The sequence below is a fragment of the Triturus cristatus genome, chromosome 8 (genome assembly GCF_964204655.1).
Source record: "Triturus cristatus chromosome 8, aTriCri1.1, whole genome shotgun sequence".
NCBI lineage: Eukaryota > Metazoa > Chordata > Amphibia > Caudata > Salamandridae > Triturus > Triturus cristatus.
The window spans coordinates 77,447,362-77,462,867 of NC_140591.1; the positions used below are offsets into that span (position 1 = coordinate 77,447,362).

At 45.2% G+C, this 15,506-nt stretch overlaps 1 protein-coding gene across 2 annotated transcripts in view; it reads right to left on the bottom strand.

Moving 5' to 3' along the window:
* GTF2E1 (general transcription factor IIE subunit 1) overlaps positions 1-15,506 on the bottom strand; it is a 265,820-nt gene that overhangs the window by 24,097 nt on the left and 226,217 nt on the right. For both annotated transcript variants that reach the window (XM_085621041.1, XM_085621042.1), the window contains exon 3: positions 13,983-14,184. In XM_085621041.1, coding sequence (XP_085477167.1) covers positions 13,983-14,184 — 202 coding nt within the window. The remainder of the gene's footprint in view (positions 1-13,982; positions 14,185-15,506) is intronic.

Below are 15,506 nucleotides of genomic sequence, written 5' to 3' on the forward strand. Positions count from 1 at the left end.
ACACTCAATCATGCACTCTGTTCTCACAAATGATGCGATAATGCAATTTCATAAGTGCTGTTGAAAGGCTAAAATTTTATATGGTATAAACAATATAATATGAAAGAGTATAAGCGGTGCATGGAGAAGTATATATTAAATCTATATATTACCCAGTAGTGGTTGCCACTGGGTAGTTATTGTTAGATCAGAGTTTCCATAGGAAATGCGTTTGTGTTGCTAATAACTTTAGCACCGTTGGACGAATCTTCCCGAAACTTTCCAAAAACGTTCTCTTGTTTGCCTAGCTTGCATATGGAATGTTTCGGTGTGATCCATCAAGGAGGGCTGTGAGAAAAGGGGTGGTCCTAAAACGCAAAACCACATGCATTTTCTATAGACTTCTTTAAAAAGCACCACAGCAAAAACTACTAAACTGAATTACACCAAATCTGGTAGGAAGCTAGAACTTGGTCCGCAGCTTGTGCCTTTTGTGATTTGGTGTAAATCCGTTCAGTAGTCTTTGAGAAATTAATGCTTAAAAATATTTGTATATCTGGATGGTTGGGTCCACGAGAGTCTTGCAGGGGTGCCAATTTAAAAACCGAGCGTTCCGACTGGCCCAGGGAGCTTTTTTTCTCCCTGTGTCATCTCGCTCCCACGTGAATTTCTGTAGTTTTTTTAGTTTAAAACATCTATATTGTCAATGACATATTCATCTAAATATAACGTTCCTTTAACCTTTGTTTTTTTCAGTAAATATGTATATATCTAAAATGTAATGAAGGCCTGCAAAGGCCGAAACACGTCATGGCGGAATAGCGAACTAAATAAACTTATGCACAAGCAAAAGTGGAGTCCGTACACGTTTGTTCCACGTTGAGAGGGGACTACATAAAACAAAGGATTAAAGAATATATACACATATATATAAATCTTGAAAACTCGTCTCGAACTTCTTATGGCAGAAAAGACGAAGCGAACCCAGATTTCAGTGCTCTTTTTACTTTATTCTATGCCCAGCACCGCCGCCATTACGCGTTTCAGCCCTCGTGGGGCCTTGATCACATGACATATACACACATACATATATACACATTCACACTTGCATCTACACACACACATGCATATACACACACACCCATGGGATGGACACTCAAATTCCTCCTACTAGAACTCCCCATTACCCTCTCTTTCCTGTGTTCACTGCTTTAATTCTGCTGGGAGTGAGATACGCCCCTCGCCCCAGTATTCAGGCACTTGTTCCATTTTTTTTCTTTCTTCCTTCCTCTAAAGTTTAATGCCCACCTTAAGCAAAACCTACCCTTTCTTCTTTCAAAGTCTTACTTTCTGATGGGCTGTCTTGCCAACCTCCTCCTAATTGGGAGCTCTGTTCATCTCACGAGAGGAAAACATTACATATATGAAACAAGGGATTTGAGGTTTGTAGTGCTGTAGATTTACATACTCTGCACACTACTGCCATCTAATGCTGGCGACGGACATTGCAAGTTGCTTTTGTTCAATGCAGATGTTTTGTGGTGACTTGTGATCTATCCCCCGAAACGCACTACGCCGCACCAGGTCATCCTCCACCTTAGGATTTGTTTTATTATATGGGTGAGAGTAAATAGGCGTAGAGAGGAGAAGCAGGAAAGTCTGTGTGCACTGGTATGGTCGTATGCACTTAAAGAGAATTAGGTATTCTCACATCCAGGGGGAAGGAGGGTGCATATGAATCTATTTCTCTCAAAAGTGGAGGCTTGCAAGCTAGACCAAGGATGTATGGAACAAACTTTTAAGAATGGTTTGCTCAACGTATGCTTCATATTCACATAATAATGTGTGCAGAAAGTCGTAGTCACTCCTATTTTCAGAGTTGAATGTGTCTTAGATAGTTTGTGTTGGGCTTAGGCATGGCAAACTTGAATATATTTGACAATTCATCTGACAAGACCCACTTTGGACACTGGTTTCCCAAGGCTGAAAAGGCCAAAAGCCACAAAAATCTGCTTAGTTTCCTTTAAGATTATGTAAGGTTAATGTTGCACATAAGAGGAATTTCAAAACCTAAGGTGTTTAAGGACCTTTCTGTAAACAACTAGTTTGGGGTAAAAGAAATGGCAAAATAAATTGCTTGATAGACATGGAACGGGGAGACAGCCTTAGGCAGGAAACAAGGGTTTGTTCCAAGGATAACCCGATCTTTGCTGCACTTGAACAAAAGGTTCTTCTACCGTTAAGAGTTTGCAGATCTATCAATCAATCAATCATTTGTGAAGCGCTCTACACACCCGTGAGGGTCTCAAGGCGCTGGAGGGGTGGGGGATGTCGCAGCTACTGATCGAACAGCCAGGTTTTGAAAAGTCTCCTGAAGGTCAGCAGGTCTTGGGTCTGATGCAGGTGGATGGGGAGGGTCTTCCATGTCTTGGCGGCGAGGTGGGAGAATGATTTGCTGCTGGTGTTAATTCAGCGGATGCGTGGGACGGTGGCATCTCTTCCTGCACCTCTTGTGCTCTTGGCTGATGCTGTGCAGTTGTGGTGGAATGTTGGGTAGTGAGGTATGAAACTCCAGGCAGCACCATGGGTGACGATGGAGAGTACCTACATGTCTGGGGTTACTTCCTGCTACTCTGGAATGTATAACCTCAGGCATCCCATGGCATATGCGGAGTGGTCCAGGGAAAATATGGAAGGTCACTGCTTGGAGGCAGAGCTGCCATTGCTTTGCTCTTACCACATATGTAGCCCCAGAAGCCACCTCTGGAGTTAAGCTTGGTTGGCTGATCCTTCTGAAAGCTCTTTTGTGACTGCTATCAATGACATTGGGGAGGTAGCTATCGACTTGGCTCCTGCTTGTGTTTTTTACCTGCAAACCCTAGCCCTTGGAGGCTGCACACACTGCGTTTGCTGTGTCCGTATCCTATTTTATATTTTCCAACATGAAGTCCAGCAGTGGACCAAAACGATGTTCCTAATCAAACGGCACACTCAGAAGGCACTGTTGTACCACCAGTCATAAACCCGATACTCACAACCAGGCATGAAGGAGAATGCTAGCATTGATTTCTCTGGAGGCAGTGGCGGCTTTACATTGGGCACCATCTTCCAAAACCAGAACATTCCCACACCTTCCATAACCTGTAGAAGATGCCTCACTAGCTGCTCTATCTCGTCCCAGTGATAACATCTTACCTTGACAGTAACCAAACAGAGCTGGCTGTGTGCCATTCTGTGGAAGCACCCATAGCTTAAAAATCGACAATGGCCCCTAGGGAAATAGGGATAGTTGTACCAATGGTAACCCCTACGATGGAAGCTCCCTATCTTCAATCTTTCCTTACATCAACTGTCAGATCATGAAATGTCAATACTGAGCAAAGGACTGTCATTTGTTCCCACTACCTATCCCAACTTCTTAGACCTGCAAACAGAACTATTAAGTTTCTTCCGCAAGATAAGATTGCACAGTTATTTTTTACAGAACCCATGCCCCACCAACACATTCAACGCACCGTTACGCCCTCCATCTACTTTCTCAAACATGATTCCCAGTGAGATCATTACTTTTGAAAAATTGGTCCTTAAAAATGTTGCGCAATTAAAAAGCTTGCGCCGATACATCCCCTACAAAATTACCAGAGCAGAAAAAACTGCCATCACTACCTTACGCCAGAATGACAACCTTGTGATTAAACCGGCCGACAAGGGCAGAGGTATAGTACTCCAAGAGATCAATACATATAGAGACGAAATCAACCGACAATTGGCTAACACGGATCATTATTGTAAATTATCAACCAATCCCACTAAAGAACTACAAACATTGATTCTGCAAATTACCAATGATGGCCTTGAACAAGGTTTCCTCAGCAAACACGACCACCGATTTCTAGACATCAAATCACCACGTACACCAGTGATTTACACCTTGCCCAAGGTGCATAAAAATATGGAAAATCCCCCTGGTCGGCCGATTGTCTCAGGCTGTGGCTCAATCTTAGAGCCACTAGGCCAATATGTCGACTTTTTCATTAAAGATTTTGTCCCACTCACCGAATGCTATATACGTGATAGCATGTTCATGATCAACATGGTTGAAAACCACCCTTTCGACCCAGTCATGGACACCTCGTGTACTTTGGACGTAGAGTCCTTATACATAAATATCCCACAAATAGACTCTTTACTAGTGATGGAAAATGTCCTTAACAAAAGACCATGACCTCACTCGGTTCCCACAAACTTTATACTTCAACTCCTAGAGGTATGTCTGACCAGGAACTTCTTCCTATTTGAGGATCAGTTCTACCAACAAGTGAAGGGAACGTCCATGGGGGCCGTTTTTGTTCCAAACTTGGCTATATTGTACATGGACTCACTTGAGACCAATCATATTCTGTCACCCACCAATCCCTTTAACACCGGCATTAAACAATGAAAGAGGTACATAGATGACATCTTCATGACCTGGCAGGACACTGACACCACCTTAGAGTAATTTCTTCACTAGCTCAATAACAATTGAAGAGGGCTGAGATTCACATTGACACACGATAAAGTATCCATCCCATTTCTTGACCTCAACATCATGCACAAAGAGGACATTCTGATCACCAGTCTATTCCGCAAACCAACAGAACGTAATACCTTACTCCGATATGACAGTAACCACCCTGGGCTCTCCATGACTCACTACCATATTCCCAGTTCCTTCGTATTAGGAGGAACTGTTCCATGTAGGAGGACTATTTCCATGAGGCTAAAATACTACGTAACAAGCTAACCAGCAGAGGATACCCCCGCAGACTTGTGCATAATGCCATGAAAAGAGCATGGTATTGCCCCCGTGAGGTCCGACTGGAAGCCAAAACCAAACCATCCCAGAATCTCTTGGTATGTGTCACTACCTTCTCCCTAGTTGCAAACACAGTACGCAAAACCATTCTAAAGAACTGGGCTGTTCTAAATGCCGGCACGCTCAATCTTGAACGCCCCATGTTCACATTCAAGAAAAACGAAAATATCAAAGATCACCTTGTGCGCGCAGCCTTACCCAATAAGTACCTTGAACGATCACTGGGGGCTACCACCACTCACGGGCCACTACTAAATGTGGAAACTGTATTGTATGTGATCTCACGATTGAATGCAAAGATTTTTTTGGGAAAATCTACGAATTGAACTAAAATCATTCACAAACTGTAACACATGCAATGTTGTCTATGCAATCTTGTGCCCTTGCAATAGAATATATTATCGGACAAACTACCCAAAAAATACGCATTCGAATATGCCAACACCGGAGCAGAATAAGATGCAAGACTCCTAATGCCCCCTTGTTGGAACACTTTGAGACTGGACATTCAGAGGACGACATTCGTTGGACTGTCATAAGTGTGGTCAAACCTCCACCGAGAGGGGGGGGGGGACATCTCCAAGTTGCTAAACAAAGAAGAACTGAAATGGATTTTGAAAACTAACAGTCTCCGCACAGGGCTGAATCACCTAGAAGATTGGACCATCCTTATTTAGACCGCCTTAAAGAACTGCATCTTTAATCAGTGTCATCCTAATATGTGCCAAATACCACGTTAAAAAAAAAACCAAACTATTTTATGTACCCCTTTTTTCTTATTTCCCATTATTGTTGTAATTATGCTCGTCAGCTGTCAAGAGTCGAGAAACATACATAGTTCTAAAATATCACAGTGGCTTTCGTTAGATTTTGGGGTGGTTTGAAGAAACTGGCATCCCAATCCTTGTGTATCGTGTCCCTCTCCTGCCTTCTGCACTGTGAAGTATATACTTTCCTTTTTCAGCGGTCACCCATTTATGTAGCATGGTCCTCAATATCATCACACTAGGATCTCTGGGAGTTCGCCAGACCATTGCGTAGATAACTCGGCCATGTACAGTGCCAGGTCAATGAATCTAGATGAGGACTTATCCACTTTAGTCCTAGGCACAAGCCCACAAAAACACAGATCTTGGGGTAACTCATTATGCTCCTAATTGTGAGGGCCTGAACCAGAGGTAACTACACAACCCAGAACATCTGTAAGACAAGGCAAGACCAAATGTTATGGAACGAGTCAGCTTCTCCACTCGGCACCACAGAACGGATGAGGATAAATGCTGTGCCAATGCTTGGGTATTACATATGTCTGTGTGCTAATTTAAATTGAAGTTTAAACATTGCATTTCTCAAGACCTCGGTCACAAAACCCAAAGCTACTTCCCACTAGTGATTCGTAAACTCTCATTCAAGATCAGATTTCCATTTCGTTGTTGGGTCTTCCAGTCCTCATTTAATGGCTCTTCTAGCGGACTGGTACAAGTGTATCCCTCGTCACTTCACCCAGCGCTTCAAGTAAGTGGTGGTCTCACAATCTGGGATGACATCCAAGAGGCAGCTCAGGAGCATGAGTAATACACGGATTGATCTACTGATTTATCTGCTCCTACAATGCTTCACAGCTCTCATTAGGGTAGGACATGAGGAGTCCGGTTTATGGCTTTCAAATAAGATCTCTGCATAGAGCTAACACTAAGGACCTCCTCACAAACCTCGATCTACTTGATCCCAGGACTGTAGCTTTTGCTCTAGTCACTGCTCCTGTGCCGCTAAATAACACGTTCGATGCCAAGTAAACTGAGCACACCTTCTTCTAAAGGTAGGTACAATTTGTGAAGAGAAAGCAAACGTCAGTAAAGTGAAACCCAACATCATCAAAGATCAATCACTAAGGAGATGAGGTCTTGGAATAGCTGTTACTTAAATAGCACAGGATTAGTAGTGAAGTATTTCAACAATCAATAGAGAAACACCACTCGAGCCACAAAGATGGAAAGGAGGTAGCTAGTATTTTAACTATTTTAACCAGTTATTGCTGCTATCTTACTCTATTTTACTCTATTGCCACCTCTCACTTTGCTGCTATTTGTACTTTGCATTGCTGCTGCATAATCAATTATTGCCACGTTTTAACAGAAACACCGACTTTTACTCTGAGTCGGGTGTCCTTGGGAGATATTCTTACCTTCGTGCTACCACTTCTCTGATTCTCCTCTGTCCCCCGCAGCTTTCATAGCTGATTGAGGGGAGGGAGTCTCATTTACCCGGAATACTCACTTCCAGTAGGACGCTAGACCGCCGCCCTGTTAGAAAGTTGCCATTCTAGTGTCCTGCTTCAGCACCTCCCGGGTTAGGATTTAAACCAGTATGGTGCCGACGCGCAGCGGACGCATCGCTGGCGCGCCTAACGCAAGCCCATCTGCGCCCGTCCGTGCCCAACCGGGACCAGGGGCCAGGAACCATGCTCAAATTGAACAGGCTCCTGCCAATTTGATTGCATACTCGAATAAGTAACTTGATGCCCTTAAGGGAGCTATTCACCCTTTGTGTCTGCACTCACTGGTTGCCAATGAATCTCTGAATTGTCACATTTGCGGCTTTACAACAGAGAAACTGGCCCAACAAACAAATCGTACAGGGATGGGGAAAGGTTACACAAAATACTGGAAGATGGGCCTTATCAACTGTAGATCACTCCAATAACACTCAACAGAGATCAAGCTATTGATAGAGGAGGAAGATTTGGAGGTATTGTTCCTCACGGAATCCTGGCTTTGAGAAAGCTCTATCCCTGAGATTATAAGCACTCTCCCCCAGGGCTTTGAGATATACGGACTTGACAGAGTCGGTAAAACAGGTGGTGGCATTGCCATAATGTGTAAAGCACATCTGGCTTGCACCATCACTCCTTTCAAGATCACTGATTGCGAAGCCTTTGCTTTTAGATTGTCCCTTACCCTGACCTCCTCTTTTTCGGGAAGTCTTATCTACAGGCCTCCTGGGACCTGTACACCTTTCATAGAGACGATCCCAGACATTTTGGCCAGCATGAATAGAAAAAAGCGACTTTACTGTTTTAGGCGATTTTAATATTCATCTGGACGATCAGAATAATCCGTCAACTAAAAGATGTATAGCTGATTTAGAGGCCCTAAAGCGAACACAACTCATGCTTCAGGCCACCCATGATAAGGGCCATATTTTGGATCCCATCTTCCCTAATGATCCCAAACTAGAGGTACTGGCTCCCATACGGATGCCCTGGTTAGATCACTTTTTCATCCCTATTCGGAACCTAATACCCCATACACAAGAAGTGGCTCAGTGCTAGGACGCAAATGGCCATGGTTGGCCCCGGAAGCTTGGCTAACAGACCTTGAGGCGACTGCCCCATCAGAAACTAGTGACCTAGAGCCAGCACAAAAAAATTGGTCAACCTTGTTGAACGGAACTATGGATAAGAACTTTAGGAAACCAGGTCCAATTAAATCTAACAACTCCAACAGGTCCTCCTGGTTCAGCCCTCAGTTGGTTGCCCAAAATAAAAGCTGTAAAAATCTAGAGAGGAACTGGAGTTCAGAATAGCATACGAGGCAGCTATCCAGCAATACCATAAGAATATTAGGAAAGCACAAGCTGCTTTTTTGAAGAAAACATAGAGAGGTCCACAAACAGCTCGAAGGAGCTGTTCAAGATTGTAAAATCGCTCACAACGGTTGAGTCAGGCACCCACATCTCTCAACACTCAAAAGAAAGATGTAATGAGTTGGCCACGTTTTTGAAGAATAAGGTGGAAAAAATCTATATTCCCTTCATTCTAACCAGAGTTTGCTGTTACCAGCAACCATAGCCCCTAAGAGCATGCATGTTCTTCCTACTAGCATAGAGCAGCCCACCACTCTCTCTCCTTCAACCATGGTTTAGTTTCCCAAACTAAGCAAAGAAAAGGCTGGCTCCCTTCTTCGGAACATCAAATCTGTGTCTCCCATAGACCAAGCTCCGCCTCACACTCTCACCCAGGGGTGAATCTGTGTTTTAACCCAACTCACCAGCCTCATCTCCCTATCTTTTGAAAAAGGGAACGCACCTAAAGAGTTGAAGCATGCCATTGTGAAACCATTGTTAAAAAAAACCTCAACTAGACCCCGCAGTTATGGCAAACTATCGCCCGATCTCATTAATGCCCATTTTGGGAAAGATTGCAGAGAAACATGTGAATAGTGCTATTTCACAGCTCCTGAAAGACAATAGCATTCTACCCAAGACTCAGATGGGCTTTCGGCCAGAGCATAGTACAGAGTCAGCTCTACTCTGTCACCGAAAAATTTAAAAGTATTCTAGACCAAGGAAGGGCCGCTGCCATTGTACTATTAGACCTTAGCGTGGCCTTTGACACGGCGGACCACAAAATCCTTGTCAATAGGCTCGAAACAGTTGGGATTAGAGGTACAGCCAACATATGGGTGGCCTGGTTTGTGAGCGACAGATCCTTTCAGTGTACGGAGGCCGACATTCTGTCAGACACTTTTTCAGCCCCTTGGGGAGTACCTCAAGGATCCTCCTTAAGTCCAACCCGCTTTAATATCTATATGCACCCGCTGGCTCATATAGTACAAGAGTTTGGAATCTCCATTGTGTCATATGCAGATGACACACAGTTAGTGGTGTCAATTGCCGACTCCCTTAACGCCAACCATAGGCAACTGACCCCGTGTTTGGAAAAAATTGGAACCTGGATGGCGGAGTTCAGTCTTAAGCTGAACGGGGACAAAACCGAGCTTATGATCCTGGCCAGCAATTTTAACCCTCGCTTAGAGATTCCTTGGCCAGGAAACTGGGGCCCACCTCCCACCCTGAAATGCTCCATAAAAAACCTGGGGATGTGGCTTGATCAGAACTTAACTATGGAGACACAAGCCAAAAAACTGGCTGGTACATGCTTTGGTATCCGCCGAATGCTTAGGAAAACTCTTGGCCTTCTCCCAGAGATCTCAAGAAGGACAGTGGTACAAGCCCTGGTGGTCTCGAGACTTGATTATGGAAACTCGCTATACCTTGGGTCACCTAAATACGTCACTGATAGGTTACAGGTTGTACAGAAGGTGGCAGCTAGACTACTTCTTAATATACCTAGGAATCAGTCAGCTAGAGCAGCATTAAAAGAGTTACACTTTTTACCAGTCCAGACCAGGATTAAGTTTAAATCTCTCTGCTTGGCACATAGAGCCATGTATGGGAGAGGCCCAGCTATGCTACGAACTCTGATCTCCCCCTACTTACCTCGCCGCTGTCTTAGATCAGGCTCGAAATTTTTGATGACCACTACAAAAATAAAGAGGTCAAGGTGGGGAGGAAGGTCGTTTGCACATCTGGTGCCCAAACTCTGGAATAGTATGGACCCAGAGTTGTGACTGATTGATAATGAACGGTCCTTTAGAAAGAAGCTCAAAACTTGGCTGTTCCCCTAAACGCTCACTGCAGACAGCTGTCCTTACCTGTTATAGCGCTGGGATGCCCGCGGTTAGCCATGAGCTCCATAAACCTAAACCAAGGGGTGGGGGTACCAAGGCGAGAACTCTCATTGGTCCTCGGGTAAATGCACCCAAGGTGCAAGGAAGGAACCTGTGAAGAGAAAGACTTGTCTTCAGGCCATGGAGCTCGCCAAGTGAGTCTTAACTGGGGCTGTAAATCAGTTGCATACGGCAAGCCACAGGGAGCAGCAATAAGCAACTTCAGCCATGGACCGCGCTGGAATTCTTCAACCCCACCGCTCCCTGTGGCTTGTCTCATAATGTATTAACTCATGCATAAATTCTTTCTAAATTCTTGACCAACATGCTGTAATATTCTTTGTTCTTCACGTGTTTCACACAAGCAGAGATAGCGGGTAGGGTGTTACCTCTACGCATTGCAATCAACACTTATAGATTCACAATAGCTAATGTATATTCCCCTAACCAGTATCCTCATCAAGAGGCCTTCCTCTTGGACGCTATGGGTCAAGTGATGAATGCCCCGAATGCTGACATTCTGCTGGGGGGGATTTTAACTTGGTTCCAGATGTACTTTGAGACAGGTCCACACACAGAACTGGACAAAAGGGGGCATTCACTGCTTCAGTCCTTCGGTGGCTGTAGGAGATGGGGCTGGTAGACGTTTGGCCACAAGATCACCCAACAGCGAAAGACTACACATTTTACTCTGCAGCTCATCAAACTTACACCAAGATTGATCTTTTCCTAACCTTGCCTCATTTCACATCGATTGTCTCAGAGGTACACTTCGGGTACCAGGTAACGAGGCCCCGGCATGCACCTGGCGCTTAAACCATAGGTTATTAGTGTACGAATCAACCATCACTGACATTACTGACACCATTCGCTCCTTCCTTGAGACCAATGACACACCTGACGTCTCTATTGACCTGCTGTGGGGCACACTGAAAGCAGCAGTGTGAGGGAAACCTATAGCCATTGCTGCTAAACTGAATAATGATAGGAAGGAAAAACAACACAGACTGGTGGGACAGGTATTAGACTTGGAGGAGGCCCAGAAACAATCAGGTTCACAAAGTGCGGCGGCAATTCACGTTACACAGGAAGGAGCTCAAAGCTCTAGACAGTGACAAAGTAGATTATGCTCTTCTGCATCTCAAACAAAAATACAATGCTGGGGGAAATAAGGCGGGATGCATGTTACCACACCGTCTCTTGGCCCATATGCTCCAGCAGTGAATTACTGAGATTGGAAGCTTGCAGGGGGACAAGGTTTATCAAGAAACGCAAATCGTGCCAGAATTTGAGCACTTTACGCTGCAGAGTCACTAGCCCTGGAGGACGCTTAAACATATTTAACCCGGCCCGCACAGAGTCCATACCCGCTGAGGATGCCTCCCTATTAGATAGGGACATCCATCAAGACGAAGTGATCAAGGCGATAACCTGCCTGTAAGCAGACAAAGCACCTGGCCAAGATGTCTGCAACTCTGATTTCTACAAAACATTTGCGACTATCTTGGCTCCCATAATGACCCGCCTTTATCACTCTTTCAGCATCATGCGCACCCCAACAGACACCACGAGAGAAGTGATCATCACGGTACGTCATATTTTGCACGTCCTATCGTCCCATCTCACTGCTGAACGTTGACGCTAACATTTTCACCGGCATATTGGCGACTCATCTAGCTCCTAACATGCAAGGCTTAGTGGATCCCAACCAGGACGGGTTTATTTCCGAGAGAGGTGATTAAACGAAAGCCGGATGGAGAAGATTGTTGTTGGCAGCAATATGAACACTTGAATTCACTGACACACACTCTCTTTCACTGCCCCAAACTTAACATTACTGGACAGACATCTTAGTGGACGTTAATGAGATGTATGACACGGACATATCCCAGTACCCGAGTTCTATCCTGTTGGGTTTACCCAATGCATTAATCTACCCTCTGCGAGGGGCCGCACAATTACACTTGCTCTTTGAATGGCGGACCAGGTTATACTGTCTAAATGGAAAAGTAATACCACCCCGAAAAACCTGGACTGGCTGGTTAGTAAGGTAGCAAGGGCATGCAACACTGTCCAAAGACTAATAATGGGATCGACCACCAAAAGAAACACTCTCTGTAAGGATAGGCGTAGTTACTACGGACAGTGGATTGGAGAAATGGCTGCATTCCCCGCTGCACCATCTCATGTACATCATCATTAGTTTGCATCTGAATTGTCTCTGATGGCAAGTACTGGGCCTCTACATGAAGGGACAAACGGGAGAAACAGCAGTGTCTGCAAGATGGGACATGAAAATCACAGTAAATCGGCCCATGTAGGCCATCGCTTCAGTGTCCCACGTAGGAGTAGTAAGCGCTACACTAATTCTTTATGGGTTCCAGAGTAGCGTGCTACTCGCTGAAAAAGCGCTTTGACGCCTCGTCAGGGGTAGTAAGTGCTATATAAATACAATTATAATACAATACAATAAATGCTAAAATACAAAACAGTACAATAGCTGATGCCAGTCTCTGCTGTGCAAAGTTCATGTAAAGCACCCCACTGACAGTGAGTACTGTACCTTTGCCCGAGGGCACCAACAACACATGAATTGAGTTAGAAGGTGTTGACATGGCAGCTGCAGTAAGTTAACCGGTTCTTTTAGAGCTCCTTCACCAGTGAAGGTCAGGGCTTTGCTCAAGGCCTGGAGCTCATGTTTCACATTTGCAGCTGCGAGATCCCTCTTTCAATTTAATCAAACTGGATATTACAAACATTTGCTGTATCTACTGCACAAAAAGCCCTCTTCTGGACATCACAAAGCACCTTTTCACAAAGTTGGTGCTGTCATAAACAAGCCAACCGAGCCTTCATCAAGTGCTGTGTTTTTTAAACAAGGGGAGGGGAGGGGAGCTGTAATTTAGGGACAGAAGGGAGCAACAAGGAAGATACAAGGCTTGGAAGAAATGAATAGGTGGGGAGAGCATGGGGGAACAAAGGAAGGGTGGAGAACGGGTAAAGAACCAACAGTGGGTGTGAAAAGCAAGAGAACAAGAATGAGACAGGCAGGGGGTGTGGAGGAGGGAGTCTTGTTTGTCACTCAGGCTGTCAGTTAAAAAGCATTTCTGTTCAGCAATAATTGCAGCAAGGGGAGGTGTGTTAAGTGCAGAAGACTGAACACCTTCCAGTTTTAAAAGCTTTGATAAAACGGATGAAGCAGAAGAAATAATGGGTTATTTCACAGCTGTGCTGAGTAAACTAGAGAGCTGGGCTCAGCCGCTGCCCACCTGTGTCCTCCCAAAGCGGTGACAGCAGGGAGGAGAAAGTTTACCACTGGATGGGGTGAGGGATACATACTCATGTGCTGCATGCAGGGACACACCTATGTCAGAGTGCAGGGATCTCAGCAGGCACTGGTGCCATGGTGGTAGACATTCCCCATCTCACTCAAGTAGGGAGGGCACACACCTATGTCTGAGTGCAGGGATCTCAGTGGGCACTGGTGCCACAGTGGTAAACATTCCTCTGCCCATTCACCAGACAGGAAAACGCTTACGACTGCGTCTGGTGGTGTAGTGCTTCCAAGATCTGCTCGAGGCACTAGAACTGCACAAGACGGATGCGCACACATGTGCTGCAAGCAGGGCACACACCTTTGTCTGAGAGCAGGGATCTCGGTGGGCTCCGGCTCCAGGATTTCATAGGCCAAGTTGATGTCCTCGGTGTCTCGGAGAAGTGCATAAATGGGCTCGATCTGGTCGTTGAACCGCGCCACGAGGGTCCTTGCGTCCTTCTTGGGCATGGCGGACTCATCTTCCTCCACTTCGGTCTTGCAGAAAGTGCAGAGGAACGTTGCTGGTGTAAAGAAAGAGAAAGGGGAATTTTAAAAGAGCCAATCCAAAAGTTTTCTAAGCACAACCAGGTAGCAGATGAGGCTTACCAGACCGAAGCAAAGCAAGCAAGAATAAGGCGTTCACTTCACTCAAGAGAATCGACTCAAGAATCCAGCACAGACCAGGCACACACGATCGACCTCTGTACAGTACGTGCACACCAGAGCAACCCACACCACAAATGTACATGCAGAGCAAAAGAGTTACCAGCAATCACAGGGACCGAACACATGTACAAAAGACATACAGGAGCCCATGCTCAGACAAAACAAAGCACCCAAACAAAGAGACCAAACTCCTACAGTCACCTATGAATGCAGATAAAGACATCCAGGCACCAACGCATGTACGGAAGACATACAGGAGCCCATGCACAGACAGAACTAAGCACCCAAACAGAGACCAAACTCCTACGGTCACCCATATGAATGCAGAAAATGACATACAGGCACCAACGCATGTACAGAAGACATACAGGAGCCCATGCACAGACAGAACTAAGCACCCAAACAGAGACCAAACTCCTACGGTCACCCATATGAATGCAGAAAATGACATACAGGCACCAACGCATGTACAGAAGACATACAGGAGCCCATGCACAGACAGAACTAAGCACCCAAACAGAGACCAAACTCCTACGGTCACCCATATGAATGCAGATAAAGACATACAGGCACCAACGCATGTACAGAAGACATACAGGAGCCCATGCACAGACAGAACTAAGCACCCAAACAGAGACCAAACTCCTACGGTCACCCATATGAATGCAGATAAAGACATACAGGCACCAACGCATACTGACAAAATGCAGACTAACTAGTAAACAAAGCAGGTCCCAAGTGTCCTGAAGCCATGGCGACGCGGTTAAACAACCCTGGCTTGTCAAACCTTTTGCAGGCTGGGGTTCTTTAAACTCATGCCATGAAGAGCAACGTTATAAGTCTAAGAATGCAAAGTTCTACAGCCTAAAAACACAGAACTGTCTGAGGTTTTCTCATGGAATGCACCAGTTTCCGGCCAATCCCAAGAACAAATGAAAATGTGATTGGATGGAAGGGGGCATACATGCCTGCATCTGTTGACAATCGGACTTGTAATACAGGTCTTTGAAAGTAGTGAAACAAACCTGCTCAACATGTTGCAACAGTGGATAAAACCATGCCTGCTACACACAGTCTTTTCGGTTCACACATCTGCTAGGCTATCAAACTATTGTTCAATGTCTTTTGTTTACAATGGGTCACTAGCCAATAAATCTTTGTAATGGCACAATGGGAA